Source organism: Melozone crissalis, unplaced genomic scaffold, assembly GCF_028551555.1.
Source record: "Melozone crissalis strain CALT ecotype California unplaced genomic scaffold, PUWL_Pcris_2 ptg000002l_1, whole genome shotgun sequence".
In the NCBI taxonomy this organism is placed as follows: Eukaryota; Metazoa; Chordata; class Aves; order Passeriformes; family Passerellidae; genus Melozone; species Melozone crissalis.
Window position 1 is genome coordinate 13,632,009 of NW_026535780.1, and position 25,005 is coordinate 13,657,013.

At 35.6% G+C, this 25,005-nt stretch overlaps 1 protein-coding gene across 4 annotated transcripts in view; it reads right to left on the reverse strand.

Annotated features, from left to right (window-relative positions):
• Positions 1–20,494: 20,494 nt before the first annotated feature.
• The window catches only part of CSMD3 (CUB and Sushi multiple domains 3), a 586,421-nt gene continuing 581,910 nt past the window's right edge, over positions 20,495–25,005 (reverse strand). For all 4 annotated transcript variants that reach the window (XM_054290025.1, XM_054289307.1, XM_054288554.1 and 1 more), the window contains 2 exons: positions 24,065–24,200; positions 20,495–22,685 (listed from right to left, as the gene is read on the reverse strand). In XM_054290025.1, the coding sequence (XP_054146000.1) occupies positions 22,526–22,685; positions 24,065–24,200 (296 nt within the window). In that variant the 3' untranslated portion in view covers positions 20,495–22,525. The remainder of the gene's footprint in view (positions 22,686–24,064; positions 24,201–25,005) is intronic.

A 25,005-nucleotide genomic window follows, 5' to 3' on the forward strand; every position in this document is an offset into this window, starting at 1 on the left:
TGCAGCCAGTGCATCAGGGGAAATTATTGTTTTTCTTTAGTCAGCTCTCATTAGACTGCATCTAGAATCCCATGTCTAATTTTTCGTTACAAACAGAAAGAAATCAATAATCTAGGGAGTGCATAGTGGAAAGCCACTATGCTGGCCAAGGCACTTTCCTTGTGAGGAGAGGCTGATTCAGTGTGGAGAAGGGATGACTATGGGAAAACCTCATAGAAGCCATTAAACATCTATAGTGAGGTCAAGATAGGAAAGTGTCTCTGCAAGGGTTCCTAATGGGACAGAGACAACAGGCATAGGTTAAAAGAGCAAAGGTTCAGACTATATAAAAACTTCTAAGTGATGAACACAGGCCAGTAATGAGCACAGTCATGAATTAGTACGCCTTGTCTAGAGAGTCTGTGCAGTCTCCAGCCCAGAGCATCCCTGTTTGACTTTATGGCTGACCCTGCTTTGAGCTAGAGGTGGAATTAACAGCCTCCCATGGTCTATGTCGCTCCAAATTATTGGAAGATTCTCTACATTTCCATAGATATAGAAATGTATTTATTTCTATGGAAGCCTTATGTAGTCTTATTTACTACATAAAAGTACTCTCAAAGCAATTAAGTATGAAACATTACCTGCCCTGAAACAACCTCACACAGAACTCGCTTGTGCAAACCCAGACCAGGGCCTTCAATCCCGAGTTATTTTGTAGGTAAAATGTAGTTTCTTTATTTATTGCCTTTTAACATGATTTCCATGGGCTAAAGAACAGCAGTAGCAAAGTATAATTCCAAATACTTTACCAGTTATTTCTACCTTCTTCAATGGATATGATGAACTCTCACTTCAGATTCAGAGAAGCTTCATAAGTAATGCAGAACAGAGATAAGTTTTAGCTAATTCATATAGCCTATGTTATATGAATAGCTACCTTCACTCCTTTTCTCATAATTACCTCTGTTACCTTGCAATCAGATATACAAGGAAAAAGGCAGAATTAATGACATTGCTCTTTTGCACCTTTAAAAATCTTCCATCAAATATGCACTATAATTTTCTAATGACCGAGCAAGAAATCCCGTGTTTAAGCTCTACTGTCTTTATTTATCCTACCTAGCTGCAAATGCTTTGATTGAAAGAATCTTGATGAATTTGAAGCATATTTTGCTTTGAATATAGAATGGCTTATATTTCAATCAGAAGACAACCAAAAGACAATAATTGAAATAAGTAACTCAAAATTCTATGGCAGTAAGGAAACCAGTATACAGTACTCACATGGGGGTCCAAATAGTGGATAGAATGTAAGAAAAAAACACAGTAAGCATAGGCCTGCTTGTGCTGTGCCTGTGACAGCATGGTTCTGCTCTACACCTGCTGCACTTGGATGTGTCAAAGACAGTAATTTGAGACTGGCTTTGAGCACTCCATATTAATTAATTAAGCTCTCAGTCAAATATATTTGAAGTTTTTAAATAGGGCTCAATAATATAAATAAGGATAGTAAATTTAGAATTTATTCACCCATTTATATAGTTTTTTTTAAATAAATGAAGGGGTTTTTTTTAGCTCTCCATGAGGTTTGGAAAGACAGTGAAGATGACCAAACATTTTCAGGAAAATGGGTCTTTCATTTCCTAGTGTAAGAAAGGAGTCACTGAATGCTCTGATATTTAGCCTGGTATATATGCGAAGAGAAACAAAGGATGACATTTGAATTTATTATCTTAATCTCTCTTCACTGAAATTTGCTCTCTTCAAGGAAAAATGCTTAAGGCAAAGGAGAAAAACCCACCAACTTTTATGCTTATAGTCCAGGATCCATAATGTTAAATAATTTGAAATTCTTTTAAATCTGACCAACAATGTCCTCAGCATCCAGAGATTGTCTCCTCACACGGAAAAGAAAAATCATCAAGTTTCTTCAGAACTTTGGAGAAATGTTCTTTCTTTTGACAAGTGATGTTACTACCCAGAAATGCCTCAAATGGGAGCATCGTCAAAGTCTAAATAAAGATGTACCGATGGGCTTTTGACCTTTTTGGAGGCAGAGTATAGAGGACTTTGGAAAAAAAAAAATTTCTGAAAATTTATATAAAGTCACACTCTCCTTCCAGGACTCCCCTTCAGTACTTCTATTACAAGTATGATAATAGACAAAGACTCAGAACAATGTTACTCTCTGTTAATGGAGCATCAATTGGCAGGAGGAAATGATAAAGTTGCATAGAAAATACTTTACAATTGTATTATGTGCATTTAAATCCAGCTGTTTGAAGTTATTGGTATGGTAGTTCTCATCTGATACAAAAACCGCCAAATGCAATGCAAGTGAAGTACAAAATATTGAGTTCTAGCTGAAAAAAGCTAGGTACATTTCCTATTGTGCTTAAAGCCAGCAAGGCACTCTTTTTTAGCTGGTTTTGTAGTGTTTTTGCTCAGGGAGGACTGGCATCCTGTCCAAGTGTCAGCAACATCTTCACTCCTTGGTCACAAATGCAAGGATTATTTCAGTCTGGTCAACATGTGACACTTTATTAATCTAAATCCTGTTGTACCTGTTTCCAAGTTAGCATCACAGATGCTTTTTGTTAAAATCAGTGATTAGTTTTTGAGTTTTCCCCCTTTCCTTTATTTTCTTTGCATGCAAACCTTCTTTGCATGTACATCACATGGTATCTTAAAGAAAAAGCAATGATCCTGACACTTTTATACGCTTTTTACTGATTTTTTATCTGCTTAAACCTTTTTTTCTCAATAAAAAAATATGTAAAGTTGCTATCAAGAAAAATCTTATCTGTTTTCATGTTTGCAGTTTGCTCTGTTTAAATATCAAAAAAATCTACTACTTACTGTCCCTTACTCTATGAGACTAACTAGTCAAGGCTTGAGAGTAAACTACTCAGCAGAGAAAGAAGAGACATTCTTGTCTAATAGATGTTGCAATGATAACCTCCTTCTGCTCTTTTAAAGTGATGAAGCTTTAAAGGATATTTTTAGACAAGATGACTATTTTGTTTGAAGTAGATTAAGTTCTTGTACTTTTTATATGGCCAAATCAAGAACTGGGGATCTTCCAGTACAGAGCCGTAGCCAAGCAGCTAAACAAGTTTTATTTTTGATCTCTTCAAGTGGAATCATAAGACCCAAGGACTAAAATAAGTCATATAGGAAATAAATTGTTGTTAACCTGAGGTAGAAGTGCTATGTAATATTTGGGCTGCACAGCAGCTTTCCAAGATGGACAAGGCCTTAGTCAGTGTCTTAAAAAAGACCATTTACCTGAATTCATGAAGTAGGAATATTATTACCAAAAAAAAGATTTATTGCTAATAAATGCTTTCAGATTTTCAGTAGGAAGTTAATTTATTTATTTAAATTAATTTAAGATAATTTAATTGAATGTAATTATTTTGAAATATGTAATTATATTGTGATTTGATAGACCACGAAATATTGCCTAGTAAAAATATAAAAAGGCACAGAATTATTTTAAACGGAAAGCTAAAACCATTATTGGTTTAATGCAGGAGATGTTCTGGCAGAGCTGTATATTTGAAATAGTGGCCAACTTCTAGCTTATAATTCCCCCTTGTTTGAATATCAAATACATATATATAGAGTGACAGGTCAGCCCCCCTTTGCTGGCACCAGGCTGTTCTTTTTTATATTTGCACATTCAGCTGTTCAGATAAAGGAGCAAAATTTTGTAAACCAGAGTGATATAATCAAAGCGGTATCATTTTGTTCCTCTCAATTTCATTAAAAAATCAATAAAATCCTCAAAACATACCTAGGGGGAAAAAAGCAACAAAGTCTATAGTAATGAAAACAGAAAGTAAGTTATTGTGACTCCAGTTACTTAAGTAGAGAGGTACTTGCATTATGTTTCTTTCACTGTCTTGGCTTCATGCCATAATCTCCTCAGATATTTAATGTTCTCCATTTCCTTCTTCCCAGTCTGAAGGTCATTCTGCTGGTGAAACCCATCCTGCCTCTTTGCTTGTACAGCCTCACCCCACAGCCACCTGTTCTGAGAAATTCTAACCAAACACAAAATAAGAAATTCGTGAATCTTTTGTGATGTTTTCTTCATTGGGAAGTAGACAAGGTGGAAGGAACAGAAGTGCTTGTGTTCCTGATTCTATAAGGGAGAATATAATCCCCTGTTTTGTCAGAATGCAGCTTATTATTATTTGAAGACTGTCTAAGTATTTAAAGTGATCTCAAGAAAATGCCAAATGTACAGCCAATTCCATCAAGTTTTTAAACAAAAATAAATTGGTACCTCAAGCCAATTTACAAAAATAAACCTATGTGTCTTAGAAAATATAGTTTGTTCCTCATTAGGCAAGGTTTGCCTTTAGCATCAGAGTACGGCAGGATCCCACCCTTTTTTGCCAAGAGATGTGCAGTGGAGCTATAATACCTCTTTTTCATAGAATTAAAGAATGGTTGAGTTTAGAAGACACTTCTAGAAGGCATCCTGTTCAGTCTCTCTGCTCAAGCAGACATATCTAGAGGAGGTGGCCCATCAAAATGGCTTTGGAGTATCTTCAAGGAGATACCACAGGCTCTCTGAGCAATCTGCTCTGTCACTCTCAAAATCTTTCAATTTTCATGATCAGAGGGAACCTCTTCTTTTCCAATTTGTGACTCTTGCCTCTCATTGGACAGCACAGAGAAGAGCCTTGCTCTGTTGTCTTCACAGAATCCCTGAAGGAGCTTATATACATTGATAAGATCTCCAGAGACTTCTCCAGGCTGAACAGTCCCAGTTCTCTCAACCTTTTAACATATGAGACATCCTCTAGTCCTTTCATCATCTTAGGATGATGAAATGCTTAGGATTTTTGCTTCCTTCTCTTTTTAACCCATGAAAAGGACATACACACAAAGACATCCAAATGAATAGAAATCTTAGTTTGCCTCCGACTCTCAGAAAAGTCTATGAAATCCCAACTTGTTATATTACATACAGCTTAAAATTTTCAAGGGTAATTAAAACTGCTGATAAAAACTTGACTGTGAATTCAAGGAAGAATGCATATGATTATGATTAGTATGTACAAGTGAGGCAGCAGGCTGGAATTTTTCAGTGTTTCTAGACACTTCTATTTCTGTGTTTGCAAATTATTTACAGCACTTTGATGATAAATACTGTGTAGGTTGTAATTTTGTTCACTAGAAATGTTTCCACAGGTGTGAAGTTTTATTTGTGAGCTTCTAGAGAGTGTGCTATCTTATTGAAATTCACACCCATAACATGTAAATAAACAAGTTCTAAAATACCATTAATAATTGATTTACTTTTAAATAAATGGATCATTGATCTATTATCCCTTTTATTGGAGCAGTCATGGCAGTTTGGTGAAGTTTCAGCTCTCTGGAGAAGGAGAAATATAACACTCATTTTTAAAAAGGGGAAAAGGATGATACAGGGAACTACAGGTCAGTCTGCCTTGCTTCTATGCCCAGCAAGATCATGAAGCAGATGCTCCTGAATCCTCCATGTAAAGGTGCATAGAAAAATAGTAGGTGATTAGTGATCACCATCTTGGCTTCAATAAAAGAAAATCATGCCTGACAAATTTATCAATCTCCTATGATTGTAGCAGTCTGAATTGCTGCTAGCATAGTCCAGGGTAAGGAAGCAGAAAGGACCTTTGCATAATACCCACAGATGTTTTATTCAGCCACGTGGTGAGATGTTCAGGTCGCAGCACCCACGTACAGAAGCAAACTCACTCTCTACAGGGGCCTGGGGGCTGGCCCTGGTATTACAGCACCCTGCATGGGGTCGCTGGAGGTGAGAGAAAGACGAGAATCTTGTTTCTTGATCAGAAGGCTGGATTTATTGATATATGATATATAATACATTATAACTATACTAATAAGAATAAAGAGAGAGGTTGCAGAGGCTGCTAAGCTAAGCTAAGAATAGAAAGAAAAGAATCCATAACAAAGTTGTGTCCAGGGACTCTGTCCCCAGCTTGCTCCTGTGATTGGCCCTTAATTATAAACATGGGAACATGAACCAATCACAGGTGCATCCTATTGCATTTCACAGCAGCTGATAACAATTGTTTACATTCTCTTTCTGGGGGCCCTTACTTCCCAGAAAACGAACAAGTCCCAAAGAAAGGATTTCTGTGAAAAAATGTCTGCGACAGCCCTGGTCCTGGGGCAGTACAAAGATGAGGGGCCAGTCAGGGAATAGGGAATAAGTGTGACTCAGGAACATAGGAACACATATAGGAACAGGGGAAGAAGCCAATGAAGTCTTACAGAGCTTTTTGAGGGAAGCTTCTTGTGTCTCTCTAGACCAGGGAATGCAGGGTCTCCACATGTGATGGTTAGATCCTTACAATGATGGTAGGTAAAAGAAGAGCAACAGATATACTCTACCCAGTCCTGTGAAGAGCATTTGACACTTTTCCACGTGACATTCTTGTCTCTAAGCTGGAGACACATCTGTTTGACAAACAGATCGCTTGGTGGGAAAAGGAATTATCTGGATGGCGTCACTCAGTGGCTCAATGTCCAAGAGGAGACCAGGGGCATTCCTTAGGACCTGGTGCTGTTTAAAACTTTGTTGGTGATATGGACAGTGGAATTGACTGCACCTCCTGCAAAAACTGTGGTCGGCAGGTCAGCAGAGGTGACTCTTCTCCTCTATTCTGCTCTCGTGAGGCTCTCTTTGGAATTCTGTGTCCAGCTCTGGAACCCTATAACATGTGAAGGAATTGGACATGTTGGAGCAAGTCCTGAGGAGGAACGTGGAGATGATCAAAGAGCTGGAATATCTCTCCTATAAAAATATGCTGAAAGAGTTGGGATTGTTTAATCTGAAGTAAAGGAAGACTTTACAGCTTTCCAGTAAGTAAAAGGGAGCTGGAAAGGGTCTTTTACAAGGACAATGATAGGACAAGGAGTAGTGGCTTTAAATGGAAGGTAGGTTTAGGTTAAATGTTAGAAAAAAATCTTTACTGTGAGGTTGGGGCACTGGAACAGGTTGCCGAGAGAAGTTGTGGATGCCCCACCCCTGAAGATGTCAAGGTCAGTTTGGATGGGCCTCTGAGGAATCTGTTCTAGTGGAAGACCAAGGGCACAGGGGGTGGAAGAATGTCCCTTCCAACCCCAAACATTCTATGATGCTACCTAGGATTATCTATCCTCTTTTTATTTTTAGCATTTGGTTTAATAAATAGTGTTTAAATGAAAACAGTCTGAATGCTTTTCTTACTGAGGCCACGATGAGCACTGACACTGGTACATTGCAATAGTCTTAAGCCTGATCTCTGGATTTGGTCAGCTGCATTCTTGATTGGTCTGCAGCAATGTACATCCATTGTAATGTGGTAGTAAGATGCAACAGAACAGGAAAAGTTAATGCATAATATGCAGTTTGATGGCTCCACATCAAATATGTATTTCTGTCTGTTTTCATATTTTCCTATTGCATGTCAAAAGAAAGTACTTCATACTAAATTCCTCATATTTTTTCATCCTTGTTCTGCAGTAAAATGGCAATTTGACCAACTATATGATGGTTATTTATAGATGTGAATGGATATTAAGGACTCATTTATAAGCTGTGAATAATAACAGCCCTGTGAGAATTAGCCTACAATATTGCCTATGAATATGTATGCATTATTGTAATATTCATCCTTCACTAGGCTTGAGAGGGGGAATGGTACAAATAAAGCACAGAGCTTTGCTAAATTATGCTAAATTCATAAAAAGTTGTTCTTGCAATGTCTATGTAGATAAACTGCTCTCTGTGGAGAAAATGTGTGGAAAAAGGATGGACAAGCAAATGCACCTGTACATGACTACTATCCTGGGGTCAAAGGCTTTTAAAAGTAATTACCTTCAGAGTATCAGGGCAGCAGTCTGCTCTTGGCTATGTTAATGGAAATATTCCCAAAGACTGGAAGTTTGAGTGGTGGGATCCACTCAAAATTGAGCAGATTGGATTTTACATTGGCAAGTCTGCATTTCAATAAATTTCACAGATTTAATTTGGATTTTTATTTCTTGTCACTTTTTTTTGAAGAATAGGGTGGATGATGCACAAAAAAATTCAAATTTATGTATTATTAGGAGACCCTGAGTGTGTTTGTGTATGTGTGAATAAGGGGAGTGTAACTCTACAAGAGAAAAGTTGCCCCTGAAGGACAACTGTTTTTTTGTATTAGCCATCTCTAGATTATATGATTGCTAGAAACACTTGTCTTACATTTAAATTATTGAAAGTGGTCAATGTAAATTAAACTATTGCATTTAGGAACTAAATATTGCTTATATTCTTCCCTGTCTGTCATTCAACACTAAAGCTTTAAGGCTTCTGATATTTATCAGAAATCTATTACTGTCAATTTCGACATGCTGAATCTCTTAGAATTACAGGTTCTCTGATTTTGACTCTGACACTGTAGTTTGAATTAATTCTCCTCATTTTCGAAAGTAGAATTGCAACTCTATGTTATTTGTGTTTAAATAATCCATTGGTAGTCTGTTTGTTCTTTTAAAATCATGTTGGACCTTGGAAGTCTCAATTCCTCCATAGGGCAGCCCTATCTAATTTTCTCTTCAGAAAAACCAGTTCCTGGTCTATATGACTTCAATCAATCCTTCTTGGACTTCCTCCACTTAGCTGTGTTCTGAAAATACCTGGCTTTAAAGGGATGCACTAAGCTGTGTCATTGCTGTGGGATAATCTATTTTAGACTATTTTATAAATGTGGCCATATCCCAGTACCATATAAGACTATTATGATAGACAAAATTGAGATTAGGAATAAACTACCAAATTACAGTATATCTAAATCTGGCCAAATGTTAAAAGGTTGTTCAGATGTATTGCTGAAAGATGGAACTATCTGCTAACTACTTCTATTCTGTATTAAGATAGAAGCAGGTCTATGTCTACATGCCTTTGAGAGACTTTTCTAGTTTCAGTAAGTAAAAAGTATGTTTCATGAATACAGGAGAAATATTTAAGGTCTGAAGGGTTGGAAGAGCTGCATTCAGTATTTTAAGAACTTTCTGGCAATATTTTTTATTCACAGGAAATTATCTTTTAGAATGTATGAAAGTACCAGATGATGGAAAAATTAAGAAGATTATATTCAAAAAGAGTTGAGGGAACTGAACCTGGTAACTGTATGGTGAGTATGTCATCAGTGATCATAGACTAGCAGATGAGAAAGCCATAAATTTGTCAAAAGGAGTCACATAAGTACATTAGAACCAGACATTTAAGATACCTAAAACATTACCCGTAAACTCTGACTAACACCTTTTTTTTCTAAAGGACATGAGAGTTAGGGTATTTGATTGGAACTAGAAGATAGGAGGAAGAATATTAATCAAAGTGATTGCTTTAACTGCGCCACTATGATATGTTCATAATGGTGGGTCCAGAGTAGAATTGATGTCAGAAATATTTATGTAAAAATTCTTAGCAAAATCTGAAAGGATAGTCAAGAGCTTTGAAGAATTTAATAAAATTTCTAGCATGGTGTTACGAAAGGGCATGGGGGTTAGATGAGTTCTTGCCTTTTGCTCAGGCATCTGGCAGCAGGCAGTAGCTTAATTGAGGTGGCCAGCACCCCATAACCCACTCTCGTTCACAAGTTCTTTAATAATGGCTGATTCAGTCTGTTATAGAATGAATTATTTATTTAACAGGCATAAAACTAAAAGACCTAAGACTTAAACTAATACTACACAGGAATAAAGACAAAAATAAAACTACTAATAGGCATTTACACCATGAGGTTAAAGGCACCTATTAATTTTACAGGTAGAGAAGAAATAACTTAGGATTCAATGTATCTTACCATCCAATAGTTGGTGGGGCACACATCAAGATCCTTTCCCTCAGTCCCCAGGAAGGTAACCATGGAATCTGCGCTCAAACTCCAGGGAGAAAGTCTTGAACGTTTCAGGGTGTAAGAGGCTTCTGCTTCTGAGATAACCCTTGTGTCTTTTATAATTTGTAAAACAGTATCTCAGTCAAGAATAATTCTTTTATCTCTTCCCACATCTGCTCTCCAGACTAAGATGTTGATTCCCAGCTGAGGCCTGAGCTCTTTTGGCACCAGAGATGAGCCCTTGCTGGGCCTTTCAGCCTGGGTTTTCTCTTATGCACCAGCTATCTGTGGTAGAGAGGAATGGGGCAAGGGGAGGTAGACATCCTGCCACATATGGACAGTGATAGATAAAATTCCCAGCTAAAAATGGCAAGGTCAGTCATAATTTTTTCTAGGAAAAAATTTACAAAATACAAAGCAGTGTCTGGAAAAAATCTCTTTATTGTAAGCTCATATATTTTTTGTTTTGTTTTAATATGGGGATTATTGAGAAATTATTCCAGTAAAAAAAATCCATTACCCATCAGTAGAATGGAGATGAAATTAAGACCACATTGAGGAAATGTCACTGTTTTTCCTCTACCTTAATCTGAAAATCAGTGGTGCTCTATACTGTCATGTTTAAGAGGCCTAACCTGACAAGCCATTGGTTTGAATCAAAGTAAGCCTCCATTCTCATATTCATATAATCATCTTTTCCCTACCTTTTACCAATATTTTGGCTACCTAATTATCCTTTATTATCTCCTGCTACTTTCTTCACTGTCAGTCCAGTAAATTGGAAAAGGGAAAACATTGAATAAATACACAAAAAATAGTAAAAATACATAATACTTTTTACTACTAACCTTGCCATTCCAAATTATCACAGCTGGCATATTAATTCAAGGGAACAAAACCAAATATAAGGCACTTCCCTCTACCAGTTTAACAGGATAGTTATGGAATGCATCTGTGAGACCATATGGATTTTCTTTCTTCATTAGTAACATGCCATGAACTCAAAAACCTGTAAATATGTCTGAAAAAAGTTTAGATAATATACACAGATAAAATAGCTGGTGTCACCCAAGATGCAGCTAATAGCTGTAAAACTACAAGTGTATTAAAAAGGCACTCAGTATAGATAAATATGTAGTATATTGAAAATAAAATATCAGACCAAAAAGCAGAGGAAAATACTTTGTTGATTTAAGTCCACTTAATAGTTCAGGTTTCTTCCTAGGCAGAAACAGATTGTACTAATACAGTGAACAAAAGTACTATTACTAACCTTGTCATCACCATTTATCATTTTCAACCATCTGCAAACCACTTAGCCATCTGCCTCTTTGGGTACATGAATTTAAAAAATGGAAACATAATAACACAAACATTCACAAAGTTAAATATCTTGCGGAAAAAATATGCACTACATATAGGATGTCTGGTTTAATTTTTCTTAATTTATTTTTTTCATCTTTAAATATTATTTCCAGAAGACATATAGTACAACTACTGGAAAAATTCTCTTACACCTAGCCCTACTACAACAGAAGCAATGCCTTGGGCTCCACTGGAACATAGGGTTAGGGTCTGGGTTCAGGGAAAAACAGAGCTACTTTGGCAAAACAGAGCTGGCATGGCACAGTGAATCGGAGCAGCAGGCTCTCAAAGTGCCCTGACTGTGTGAGGTTCTTCCCTGGAACCATGGCTGGGGCTTTGGCTAAAGCACCAGGATTCAGATCAAGGTTCAAGTTAGGGCATAGAGAAAGAGAAATCTTCTCTTTATCCTGTGATATTCTGTGACCTTTTTTTATTTATTTGGATAGCATTTTGCAACACTGCAAAACTTTTGCTTTAGAGCACCTGGGCTGTTAGTCTCATATGCTTTTGCCCATTCTCATGCACCCACACATTTATATTTTGTTGTTTAATGTGATGCATGGGAAGTAAATAACTGTTGTCTTTGAGTCACCTTGTCCCCGTTTCCTTTACATGTCTTGTTTCTGTTCTTTGGCTTATTTTAAAGAAACTAAAACACAATTCTCAAGTAAGAAAATAATAGTAATTTCAATACTTGACAAATGTTATCTAATAATATTGTGAACAGAAGCTTAAGAACTGATCAGTATTAATTCTGATTAAGATACTTCAATCAATGCTAACAAAACCATAGTTGCAACCAACAGTACAATTATGCTGCTCTACATGGAAAGTCTATTGAACCTGAGGTAAAGCACAGCATCTACAAAAGATCATAATCTTCATAATCTTTTTCATTGTCTCTTGCTGCACTGGTGAGAACTTGTAGTAGGGAATGCTCATGTGGGACCACGTTTCTCCTACCCCTAAGAAAGGCATCTTAGAGTTATCCCCTTTCTGTTTGCTCTGTCTCCCTGTCTCTCTCCCCTTCTCTCTGTTAATTTTGTGGGCCTTGGGGTTTTTTTTTTGGCGTTGCAGTTGATGTATGCTGTTGCTGTAGTGTCCATTAACAGACTTCTGCACGTGGGACTCCTGCAGTCACCTTTGTGTAGCAGAAGAGAAATTTTCTTCAACTGCATTTTCCTCTGGGCAATAGTTAGGTGTTTTCTAAAGGTTAGCAGAAAAGTTAGTGTTAGGTTTGACAAAAAGAATAGAGTGAGTGGGAGTGGAGGTGAAATTATGTTATTAAAGGAAAGCTTTGAAAGCTTTCCTAAAGGTTCTAGTATTAGTTCTCGTTTATATAGACTTTCATGCATTTTTCCCCCTACTTTCAGCCAACTAAAGGGCTTAAAGTTTTTTTCAGGTTTTTTGTAATTTTTCATGCTCTTTAGATAACTGCATTTAAAACTCAGCGTCTGTTGCTGGGAAAGAAATAGTATTACAGTTTCTCCTAAAATCTTTTTCTTTCTGAACTACAATAGCCTAATCAAATATCTATTAAAAGTTATTTGAAATATATTTGAAGTGTTGGTTTTATGAGTGCATATATAATTTTCTTTGCAAACTATTAATACAGCATCACAGAATCATAGAATGGGATCTTTAAGATCATCCTTCCCATGGGTAGGGACACCTGTCTGAAGCCATTCCTTTTTATCCTACATGTTCTTGTAAATAGTCTTCATCTTCATTGCAGGCTCTCTTAAGATACTGGAAGGCTCCGATTAGATCGACCCTGAAGCATTCCCTTTTCCAGAGACTGAAAAAATCTCAGCCTTTCCTTGTATGAGAGTTGCTCCATGTGGCCTCCTCTGGACTTTTTCCAACAGGTCCATGTCTTTCTTGTGCTGAGGACCCCAGCAATGGACATGGCACTTGAAGTGGAGACTACACCAGAATGGACTAGAGGGGCAGATTCACCTTCCTCCACCTCCTGCCCACGCTGCTTTTGATGCAGCCCAGGACATGTTTGGCTTTCTAGGCTGCAAGTGCACATTTCTATCTCGCATGTAAGCTCTCATGCAGCAGCACTCTCAAGTCCTTCTCAACAGGGCTGTTGTTGATCTGTTCATTCCTCAGTCTGCATGAATACTCAGGATTTCCCCAACTCACACAGAGCACCTTGTACTTGGTTTTCTTAAACTTCATGAGATTCATGGACCCACTTCTTAAGCTTGTCCAGGTCCCTCTAGATGGATTCCATTCTCCAGGTGTGTTAACAGCACGACTCAGCTTGGTGTCTTCTGCAAATTTGCTGAGGATGCACTTGATCCCTTTGTCCATGTAAGTAATGAATACATTAAATTACAGTGGTCCCAGTGCAGACTCCTGAGGGGCACCAGTTGTCTTTGGGACTCAGAGCTATTGACCACTATCCGCTGGCAGCAACTGTTCAATCAATTTCTTATCCATTTAACAGTCCCCTCATTGAATCCATCTTTCTCCAGTTTAGAGAGAGGAATGTTGTGGGGAATCATGGTAAAGGCTTTACAGAAGTCCAGAAAACTGCTTCCATTGCCCACTGATGCAGTCATTCCATCATAGAAAGCCATTAGGTTGGTCAGTCAGGACTTGCCCTTGGTAAACCCCTGCTGGCTCACTCAAATCACGTCCCTGTCTTCCATTGCCTTAGCATAGCTTCTAGCTAAACAACAGCAAATCGTTGTTAAAATGTCACCTCTCAGAAGTTTTTTCCATATTTTTTCCATATTTACAGAAACGCTGATTTCCAATAGTGATGACAAGTTCTATTTTCTCATTTCTTTCTCTGTTATAAAGTTAAAATTAGAGTAGACTTACTTAAAGACCTTGATGAATGCTAACATGATATATTTCTGAAGTTTCTCAATAATGTATTCACATCTAAAAAGGTTTTATTGCATTTATATTCAGACCTTTGAAAAAAGGACAATGTTGGAGAATATCAGCATAGAGTATGAACCTAAGTGTAAAGCTCTTATTGCTTATCTTCATGGACAGCATGTTTTACTTTTTTCTTCTGGAATTAGAATCTTACAGGAGTTCTCTAAAATGAAACACAGCTGTAAATCGAAGATTGTAATAATGGAAACTTGTAACATCCTGCTCTTTTCTGTGTATAGCAACAATGACTCAAGCTGTTGAATTATATTTAGGGACAAGGTCACCTCTTCCACACAGCAGTATAGATCCCCATGGAAAAAACTTAACTGAAGTCAAGACAATTACACCTTTTAAAATCAAAAGGTATTTATAATCAAAATCAAGTTCTCCTGCATACAAAATAAAGATTAACAAATATAAAGACTGTTAGGCAGTCTGGTAAATTTCTCATCATGGCAGAATAGCGCCATGATGAGAAATTTATCGGATCTTTATCAGAAATTTATCAGGGCTTTTGAGCTTTGAATAACAAAATCTAGCACAGGGTGAAAAATCTTGATTCTACAAATAATCTATGGAAAAGTTTCATCAAAGGTAATTTGGGTTATGAAAAGGAATATGAGAAGTCTGAATAAAGAATCCTCAGTATGTTGAGTGCCAGTTTTGAATTTAGCTCCATTACAGGAGAATATACAACAGGTTTTGTGGTTGAGCATAAAATAATCTATAGAGTCTTTACATTAATCCTCTTCATTAATCATTTTCAAAAGTTGATGAGAATCTTACTCTCCAGAAAGACCTGTATCATTTTATTTATCTAACAGTATCCAGGATAACCGTATTCCTAGAACAATGCTACTTGGTAATCAACATAAGTGATAATTAATGGAAAAATATTGCCTAGATATCTCAATGCAAATCTTTACTGTATTTAAAGGACTCCTGCTTAACACTTTCCTGGATTTCACAAATGTTCAAAAATTTTGCAGTAAACCTTCTCATCACTTTATTTTCTTTCAGTGTTCTCAGTCAAAAAGATGAAGTTAATCTGAAATTATGCATTCCTTTTTCACAGTCACAGAAAGCAAAGATTTTCCTGATATCTTAAGTTACAAAACTGTGTAGATACCTCTCTGCAAGGGATTTGATCAGCAAAGCCACCAGCTGCTTGTGAGTAATTAATTGTTCTCTGATATTTTTTCTCTGATATTTTTTTTTCTCTGGATCAATGCTAAACTGTTTGTTTTAAATGTCCATATTTATTGAAATAAAATATATTTCTTGATATATTCAGTACAAATGAATTCTCTATGTGCAATTTTATTCACCATTTTGTATAGCAACTGTTTTGCTATGAAGACATGAATTAAATTATAAAGTTTCATACTTCATAGTTTAAAAAAATTCATATCTGTAGCCCTGTCAAGACAGATATTTTTCTGTGGTACTTTTTACTATAATAAGTAAATTAGTCTTGCTCTTGGACAGAATTTAGTGGACATCTTTTGTTATCCCATAATGCCCAACTTTTTGCCTGAAGTACCTTCCCTGTTCAATGAATTCCCTTCATTGCTTTTTCCCTCTGTTGTCTGCAGTGGGCTTCTTTTCCAGATGTGATCCAGAAATGAATGCAGCATGTGCTAAATCAATGAAGAAGTAAAGTTCTGTTAACTAGGGTGTGACATTTGTTCATGAAACTAGAGATTTTTAATTCTTGATTTTCCTCAGCAGATATTTCATTTGTTTATTTTCTTTCTTAGCACAGGCCAAAAAAAGCATCTGCCTATGGTCTCTGTACTTTTTAATATTTCCTCTAATCTTATAAAACAGTGTGGGTGGTGAGCATCATTCTTCAGTTGCCACTATGGAAAAAGTCAAGAGGAATGGAGATATTGTCATGAAACTTCAGAGCTCTCAGGATCACACCTACATTAAGGAAAACAAAATATCTGTCTTCTCAGAAAAGGTTACTTAGTGTAAGAAGATTAAAAAAAAAAAACAAAACAAAACTCACAAAAACTCCACAGCATGCTGTCTCATAAGCTAAAGCTGTGATGATAAAGCTGTAAATGGTTTACATGAATCTTTTGATCTTTTCTAAGCAAAAAAAAGGAAAAAAAAAGGAAAAAAAAGTAGGCTATCACTACAGTTTTGCTTTTCTGGAAGCAGAGTTTGTTGCTTTTAAAATGTTGCAATACTCCTGGTGTTAAATAAAAATCTTAAAGTAGAATACTAGACAAAAGTCAATATATTCTTGCCCTGTGTGTCCTTTGGTCAGTTCACTATTTAGAGACCATTGGCAAAGAGCAGTGCAGACACTTCCATAATTCTGTGCACCACATCAGCCTTTGCTGTACATTTATGGAGTCTTTCCAGGAAAGGCTTTGTCATCGTGCCATCTGCTGAGTGGGCCATGGGATTTAACTGCCAGGGCTGATAGATGTGTTCCATACACAATGTGAGTGAGGCACGCGTGGGATTTCCCCACGGAGGAATGCCAGTGACTCATGGTTCCTACCTGATCACTCTTCAGCTGCTCTTCAGTGATGGGATCTGCCAGGAGCTGCATTTGGCTTGGGGAAAATCAAGCACTGAAACTGCCATGCAAACCAGCCTGTGTGTTTTCTAAAGTGGTGTGTATGTAGGCTGATAGTTTAAGAGCAATTGCTGTAATGTCTTTATTTTTCTTTTCAGGGAGACAAGGAACTCAGCTGCAAGATAATCCAAATGGAAAACAGGAAAAAGGAACATCTCTACTCAATAATATGTGGAGGATTTTGTCTCTTAGACCTATAAATTCTTAATGAGATCGTTTAACTGGGTTAATTTTGTTTCTAATTTGATGTGATGTAATTACTTTTGGTAAAAATCTTATAATTTGAATATATTTTATCAACACTCTTTGCTAATTTAGAGGGTGTAAACTGTGGTAAAGTTGTTGTGGCTGGTTTATCTTCTTGATGACAGCAGCAAGGAAATTTATTTTCTCTGCACTCACATCAAACATACAATTCTGTGTGTCTCTAAATGTAATCCCCCAGTTAAATAAGATGTTAAAATAAGACATTTCCTACATATAGTGCCAAAGTTAAATAAGACAAGAACATCTTCTTCAGACTTCTTTTACTGTGTCAGTTGAATCCTAATACTTCCTGTCTTAAAATAATTATAGAGACAGAGACTTATAGAATAGTTATTATTAGAAGAAACTTTGAAGATCATCGACTTCCATCTTCTCTGTCTAGCTTTTGTACTTGATTTTATATAATGTTATCCAGTGTTCACATGCTACCAACTCACGAGCAAAATAAGAACATGGCTGATGGATATAGACAGAGGTACACTATAGTCACAACAGTAAAATTATGGAAAAAAAATGTCAGTCTGCCATGGCTTGCTTTTGTCTCCTTTTTTTGTTTGTTTATTTTCTTTTTTCCTTGTGTTTTCTTTTTTGTTTGATTGTTTTGGTTTGGTTTTTTTCCTTCAGCTTTTTTCTCTTAGTTCTGCAGATTCCCCTAAAGCTTAATGCTGCATGCCTCAAATAAACAAGAAAGTATGCTGCCTAGATGATATAACACTGAAGGCTATTATTTTGCCAGGGTGAAAAAACAAAAAATGAATATTTTTATCATTTCCAAGTATATTTACTAGTGACAGTTTGAAATAAAAAGGTGGGAAAGTAGAAGGAATCAAATGTTTAACCTTCATGATTTAGTTTTTATTTCTTATTATTCAACTGTTAATAATTCTTAATACACTAAATTAATTTTCTTTGAGTCAAGTCTGTTTTCCTTGTTAGTTGTTCTTCGTATTTGGGTGATGATCTCTCCTTGTCCTTGTCTAAGCCCACAAGCTTTTTCTTACATTTTCTCTCTCCTGCACATGTGAGGAGTGGAGCAATACAGTGGCTTTGGTGGGAGCCTGACATAATCCAAGGTCAACCCAGCACATGCGATTTTCTTGTATGTGCCACGTGATGGTGCACCCTGGTCTCAGTAGCAGCAAAGATAGAACACTGTGGTGATGACCTCTCCAGTGCTTTTTAAATTAACCCTAGCTTTTTCTAACTTTTCTCTACTTTTTCTTTCTCTTTTCCTCTTTTACTATTAAATAAAAATATATCAAATTTTGGCATCAATATTTAATCCCATTCAGTTTTTATCTTGATTTTTAGGAATATTTTGTATCTTCAAAGTTTTCAATTTTATTCCCAGAGACTTCATTTTCTTTGCTGTTCTGTGTTTAAACTGGTTTTTAACAGATGGCTGCCACATTTGTTAACCTTCAGTCAACTGGGACCTCCCCAGTTAGACAGGACTGCTGGCAAATTGTTGAAAGTGGCTCATTGAGCACCTCAGCTCAGTACCAGCTCTCTGGGTGAATTCCATTCAGCCCCACAGCCTTGTGTGTGTCTAAGTGGTGCAGCAGATCAGTGACCATTTCCCCTTGGATTATGGGGGCTTCATTCTGCTCTCCATCTCTACCTTCCAGGTCAGGAAGCCAGATACTCCAAGAATAGCTAGTCTTACTGGAAGAGACTGAGTCAAAGATGACATCAAATACCTCAGCATTTTCCTCAGCTTTTGTTACTGGGTTTCCCTGTACATCTCATAAAGCATAGAAATTCTCCTTAGCTCTCTTTTTCTTGTTAATTTATTTACAGAAATATTTTTTTAATTTTTGAAATAGTAGTCAGATTAAAGTCTAATTCTTTGGCCTTTCTAATTTTCTCCCTTCATTGTGTGGTTTCTGAATTCCTGTAACAAACCAGATCATGATGAGATTAATGGCACGTACTGGACAAGATGGGTCCTGACATGCAGATAATGTAGAAATAAAAGGGCTCAATGTTCTAGAATCTTAGAGAAAATTTTAAACCTCAGTCCATAATATGGCACAAGATGTCTTAATCTTGAAAAGACTCACAGAGATGTATGACAATTTTTATTCATGCATATTTTCTCTGTGTACTCACTTTGGTTGAATAAGGCAGCCAAAGTGGTATCTTCCATTCACCTACCTTCCCAAGAAAACAAAAAACAGTGAGTAGACTGTGCTGACAACCTCCAATGAAGCATCTAAAACTTGGAATTCCATCTGTCAGAGTGAAAATTGACCACTCTGCTACCTCTGCTACTAGAAAATCAAACACTTCACACATAATTTGTAAGTCAAACATGTCAGGAACTAAAGGAACAAAAACCCACACCCAAAAACAACCTCCCTCCCCACCAACCCCCCCCCCCAAAAAAAAAAAAAAAGAAAAATCCACAAGCAAACAAACAAACAGATCCAAAACAAAAGCAGAGAAGCCTACCAAGCCCCAAATTCACTCTATTATGCATTTTCTGTAACAATGAAGTCAGTATAACTCTTGAAAAGTATAAACTAATTAGCTAAGTATAAATTAATTAGCTAAGCTAATTAATATAATTGTGGAACTAATTTGATATAAGTTTATTTACTTTTACATGTTGAAACATATAATGCATAAACAAAGATCGAAAAGCTTAACTTCATATTCTCATTTGGCTACTGTGAAACAGGATTTTTTTGTTTTGCAGAGTGAACCAATTTGCTGTGGAACACCACCTCCTTCCCCTCAAAAACCTAATCCTCATGCTTTTTAAACAGAATCCATGATTCTCTTTGTATTGTGTATTTAACAAAACAATTTTCAGCAATTTCAATATGGACCTGAACTAGCATTTGTAGTTTATATAGAGCATCAAATTCTCAAATGAATTTTGGACTATTTCCCCATGCCCCCAATCTACAAGTAGCATTTCAGATCAGGATTCTCCATCCACTTTCCAAGCTTTTAAGTAAAAGGGGTCATTAAGAGAAAGTTCCAATATTATATTAATATAATGAACATCCCTCCCTCCAGTTCAAAGTCACTAAAAGAATCACCAGGGGTTTTTAATGCCAGAAAATATGGTATGCACTGGTACTGTCCTGTGCGTTTCTGAGAAAAGGCAGCAAAATAATATGCAAAGGCTGTCTACAATCTTTAGAAATGCTAAAGTTTTCTACATTACTTTTTCCTTTTAACCTTTTTCCTGTGCTTTCCAATGGGTTGACAAGGGTAGGCCTATTTTTCTGTAAAACTGCTTCTTCAAGTAAAACTGAAAATTAATTTTAGAAAATAAAGAGCTTCAAACATTGTGCTCATCAATTATTTTTGAAAGCAATCTGAATCTTACAACTTTACCTAAAATTTTCAGAAATATTCAGAAAAATTAACATGATTTTAAGACCTACAAGAAGACCAAATTTGAATTCTTAATTTGGTTATTTTCTGATCTTCACAACTTAAATAAGTTTAAAGCTCATCTTCTAAAGAAGAGACATGATTAAAAAAAGCAATTGTCCGGTTTTATTTTGTTTACATTGCACTGAAAATTTACATCATACTTTTACAAATCCTTTTTCATAAAAATATACTTCTTTACAAAAGTGTATGCATTAATATAAGAGGAGTAGCCAGTTGCAGAAGAAACATTTTAAACGATCTCAAATGTATTAACCTTAACATTAATGAATGAATAATAGTTATTGCAGTCATTTGAATAAACAAGAATAAATAACAACCAATGGTATAAAATATAAAACAGCATCCTTTTAGTAGAATACAGTTGACAGAGTTGTATGAATATTCAAAACAAAGTGTTGTAAAATGATTTATAAGAAATTCATCAAACATTATAGAAATCCAAGCAGCAATCCTGGGTACAATGATTTTTGGTAGGCACTCTCTATTACGGTAATAAAAAGGTTATTTTCACAGAATTATTAATGTCTGAAAGGGACAATAACAGATAATTCACACTGGCTAACACACAGCATTTGAGAGTCATGCTATGAATGGAAGACAATGACCTACACCAAATAAATTACTGAGTTCCTGTTGAATAATTCTGATATGAAATAACTGCAGAACTAAAAACTGCATTTCCTTAAAAGTGATTCTGGAATGTCTAAAACTTGTATTTGAGGGCTGTGGAATCTTAATTGTCCCTAAAATGAATGGATTGTCCTTAATAAAATCATGGCTTTATATATATATATATATATATGTATATAATTTTTTTTCATTGCACTATGGTAATATATTCAATTTTAAATGAGCTGTAAGGATTTTCTTCCATATAGTATGGAATATATAGATAAAATAGATGGGAAAACACAGTATTTCCAAATTATAACTTCCTGTTGTCTTGTAGGTAGGATCCAAAGTTCATTGGATTCCCTTAGAATCCATCAATTTCAAAGGGATCGCCTCATGCTTTGTGCATACATTTTGTCAAAATGCTGAAGGAACAAACAGGTGAGATATGGCCTAGTTTTAAGAAACATGGAGTGAAAAATGGCCTCCTATTTTTGATATAGGGATTTTGTTATTAATATTACTGTAAACTGCACTTTTTAATAGGAAATATTAAATTATGTTTTAACTTTTGAAAGAAAAGTAAGATGGTCACTCCTGAACGCTCTTCAACATTAAAGGAACATAGTCACATACTAAACTCAATTCATATTAGATTATTCATTGTAAAATTTGTCTAGATATATGATTGACAAAAGAAATAGAAAAACATTACAATTTGTGGATATTGTTAATAGAAACAGAAAATAAGCTTGACTTGGAATATGAAAATGAAATAAGATGTAAAGCAGGGAAGAAAATTCATTTTATAAGGACATGAAATTTTAATTTTTTTCGGTGATACGAAAAGAGTAAGGTATACTTGCTGATGTCTAAATACTACATCCTGGACTTAGAAATGCAACTGTTCTGAAAAAAAAATAAAATTACTCAGAAATTCAAGTGTTCTGAGAAAAAATAAAATGCTTAAAGGGCTGAAAAAGGAAAATAGATACAAACTCACAAGAAAGATGTAGCATGACTGTTAAAGAGAAATCAGTGACCTATTGTCTCCTGTAAGTATAGCTCTTATTTTCTACCTATATCATTTTTTTTTAACCCAGTCCCTCTATTATATTTTTTATAAAGCACAGAATACTGATAGTGGATGCTCCTCCAATATATGCAAATATGTTTTATGTTTTAGAATAACCTCCTTTTTTAAAAAAGCAAATAAACTGTGAGTAGCACTCATGGAGTGCAGCAAAATTTTTTAAAACTCTCCGTGGCATACACAAAGAAGAATTCTCATCCAATTTATGAAAAACAAAATCAAAACAAAATAACTACAACCCAGACTTGCCTATCATCCTCAGGAAAAGGTGACCCACTAGATCCTGAAAAGTGTGCTTTAATTTTTTTTTTCTTTCTTTTTTTCTTTTTTTTTTTAAAGCAGTGAACTGTGTGTGCACTGTGTTGTGTGCCAATTCCCAGACTTTGAAGACAAATCATTACCACATTATACCATTGTGCAAACAGTGTTCAAGTTGGGGTCAAATCGTACTGCTTTCCCTTCCACTGACTTCGCATTTGTGTCATACATGGGGTTTTCAAAAGCAGCTTGTCCATTATTATTTTCATGTACAGAGCATCCTGTGTACTGTGTTTTAGGTGCAGTCCTGTAGAAGAAAGACAGAACATTTGAAAACTGCAGTTTTCCTTAATATGGTTTAAGAATCAGAACAGAGTTTAGCTCCCAATTACAATTACAGGAGCTAAATATGACGTCTTGATTTTTATACATTATTTATGTTAAGAATTAACACTGTCTTTATTGTAGTTTAAGGGCTTTATGATTCCATGGACATAGCGTTCAGTTAGAACTTAGTTAACAACCTTAGAAGAGACTATTGGTTGTTACTCTATCCATTATCCAAGTTGTTATCCATTCCACTTGGATAATCAGATTATAAAGAGTACAACAAAATCTTGTAAAGACACAATAATTCCCCAGTCAGATGAGCTTTCCTTTTTCCCTTTGGAGACTCAGCAATTTTACCAAGAATAAGTTTATAGCTGAAATGCCCTCTTTTTCACTAAATAGTTTAAAGTACCAGAGTTCAAACCCTTAAAAGTGCTCTATATTGCTGTACAAAATGCATACTATATTGCAAGTCATCAATATAAAAAGCCAAGACAAGTGCTTACAGCATACAGCTAATAGCAAATACATAAAAAATTACATGGGCAATTTATCATATACTGGAGCAGCTGAAAACAAGTAGTGCTAATTAAAAATGGTTTAAACTAATATTATCCTGTAACGTATATTACTAGTAGTATTGTCAGACTACCAGATGTAAATCACCATTTTAGCAGTTATTATGCAATGAATTGTCTCGGCATTAAAGGAATTAAGGTTTCTTTAGCCATCAAATGCTTTAAAGCTACAGGAAAACTTTACTGCCTCCAAATTATTAGTACTGGTCTAGGTATCATGAAAAAAACTGATGAATTTAGACTGATGAAAGTGAAAGGCTGGTGGCTATTTAATGTAATTGCATATGAACTAATGATTTCAGATGCAGAAAGATTCACAATGAAATCTCTTAATGACATAATGTTTGTATATATAGTTGTATGCAAATAAACTGGTCAGGCATTAAGATAAATTAGGATATGACTCGATTCTGTCATATGAAGGAAATAATAAAGGCAATTTATTCCTTTCATCATGTGACAGAATCTTAGTCAAAAAATCTACCAATTATATTATTCAGCATATGCTAATAATTTACAGCATCCATTTTATCATGAACAGATAAATTTATAAAATTTTAAATAAGTAAGAGTGAAAGTACAGCACCATATAATAAACTCATCTCTTACTTATTATACCAGATATTAATAAATGTAGGAAGACCTGTCTACATGCATATTTTGCACAGTCATTTTTTTTTTACAGAAAACTTTATTTACAGTAGCAAAAACTGAAGACAAAAAAAAGCACCAACACTTAGAGGAATAGAGGAATTCTGTATATATAATTTGTACTTACCTTTGTTTATAAAGATAAAAGCCAAAACCAGCAAATATAAGGGCAAAGAAAGGCACAAGGATAGCAATGGCCACTGAACTACTATTTGTACCATGTGGTTGATTAGAAGAATTTGAACCCTCAGACATGTTAAGACCTAAAAAAAAAGAAGAAAAACAAGTAATATCGTATACATGTCCGTTATCAGCAGCACATACTACTCCATAATCTTTGGAATTCAAGAACAACTTGTTACTAGGTCATCATCATATGTTCTGCTGCATACACACAGCTGTATGCTGAGGCCACCTGGAATTTGAGTATATCCCAAATTCTGATCAATATGTGGATGCCACATGTTGGCAGAACAGTACACCTACTCTGGCACAGTAAATATCTTACAGCGTAATTCTGCATGGGATTCAGCTTCTGTATGTAAGGAAAACACATTAGTGTGATATGAAAAGCCAAATTTATAATAATGCATATGTTAGATTGACTATGTTACTGGTTCCCTTTGTATATTTTATTAATTAATAAATACTACACATGCAAAACCCAAACACACTATCAAGGAAAAGGTCAATCACCTGAAAGGACAAAGTGAAAACTCATTACTTCCTTAGGTGCTGCTATTGATACACAGAGGGAAAGAGACAGGAATAATTTTGAATAGTTAAAGCCAGATATTGATTAGAAAAATAGAAACATGACCTCCTGCATGGCTGAAGAATACAGTATCTACACAGACAAGTTATACCTCTTTTAAATGTGAAGAAAGGTTATAACAATGACCCAGACATAAAAAAAAAAATTCTTTACAGGAAAAGTGGGCATTGGAATGGGCTGGCCAAGAAGTGAGGGAGTCACAGACCCTGGAGGTATTTAAAGACAGACAGATGGGTTGCAGCACTCAGTGTCATGGCTTAGTCGATAAGGTGATCTTAGGTCATAGGTTGGAC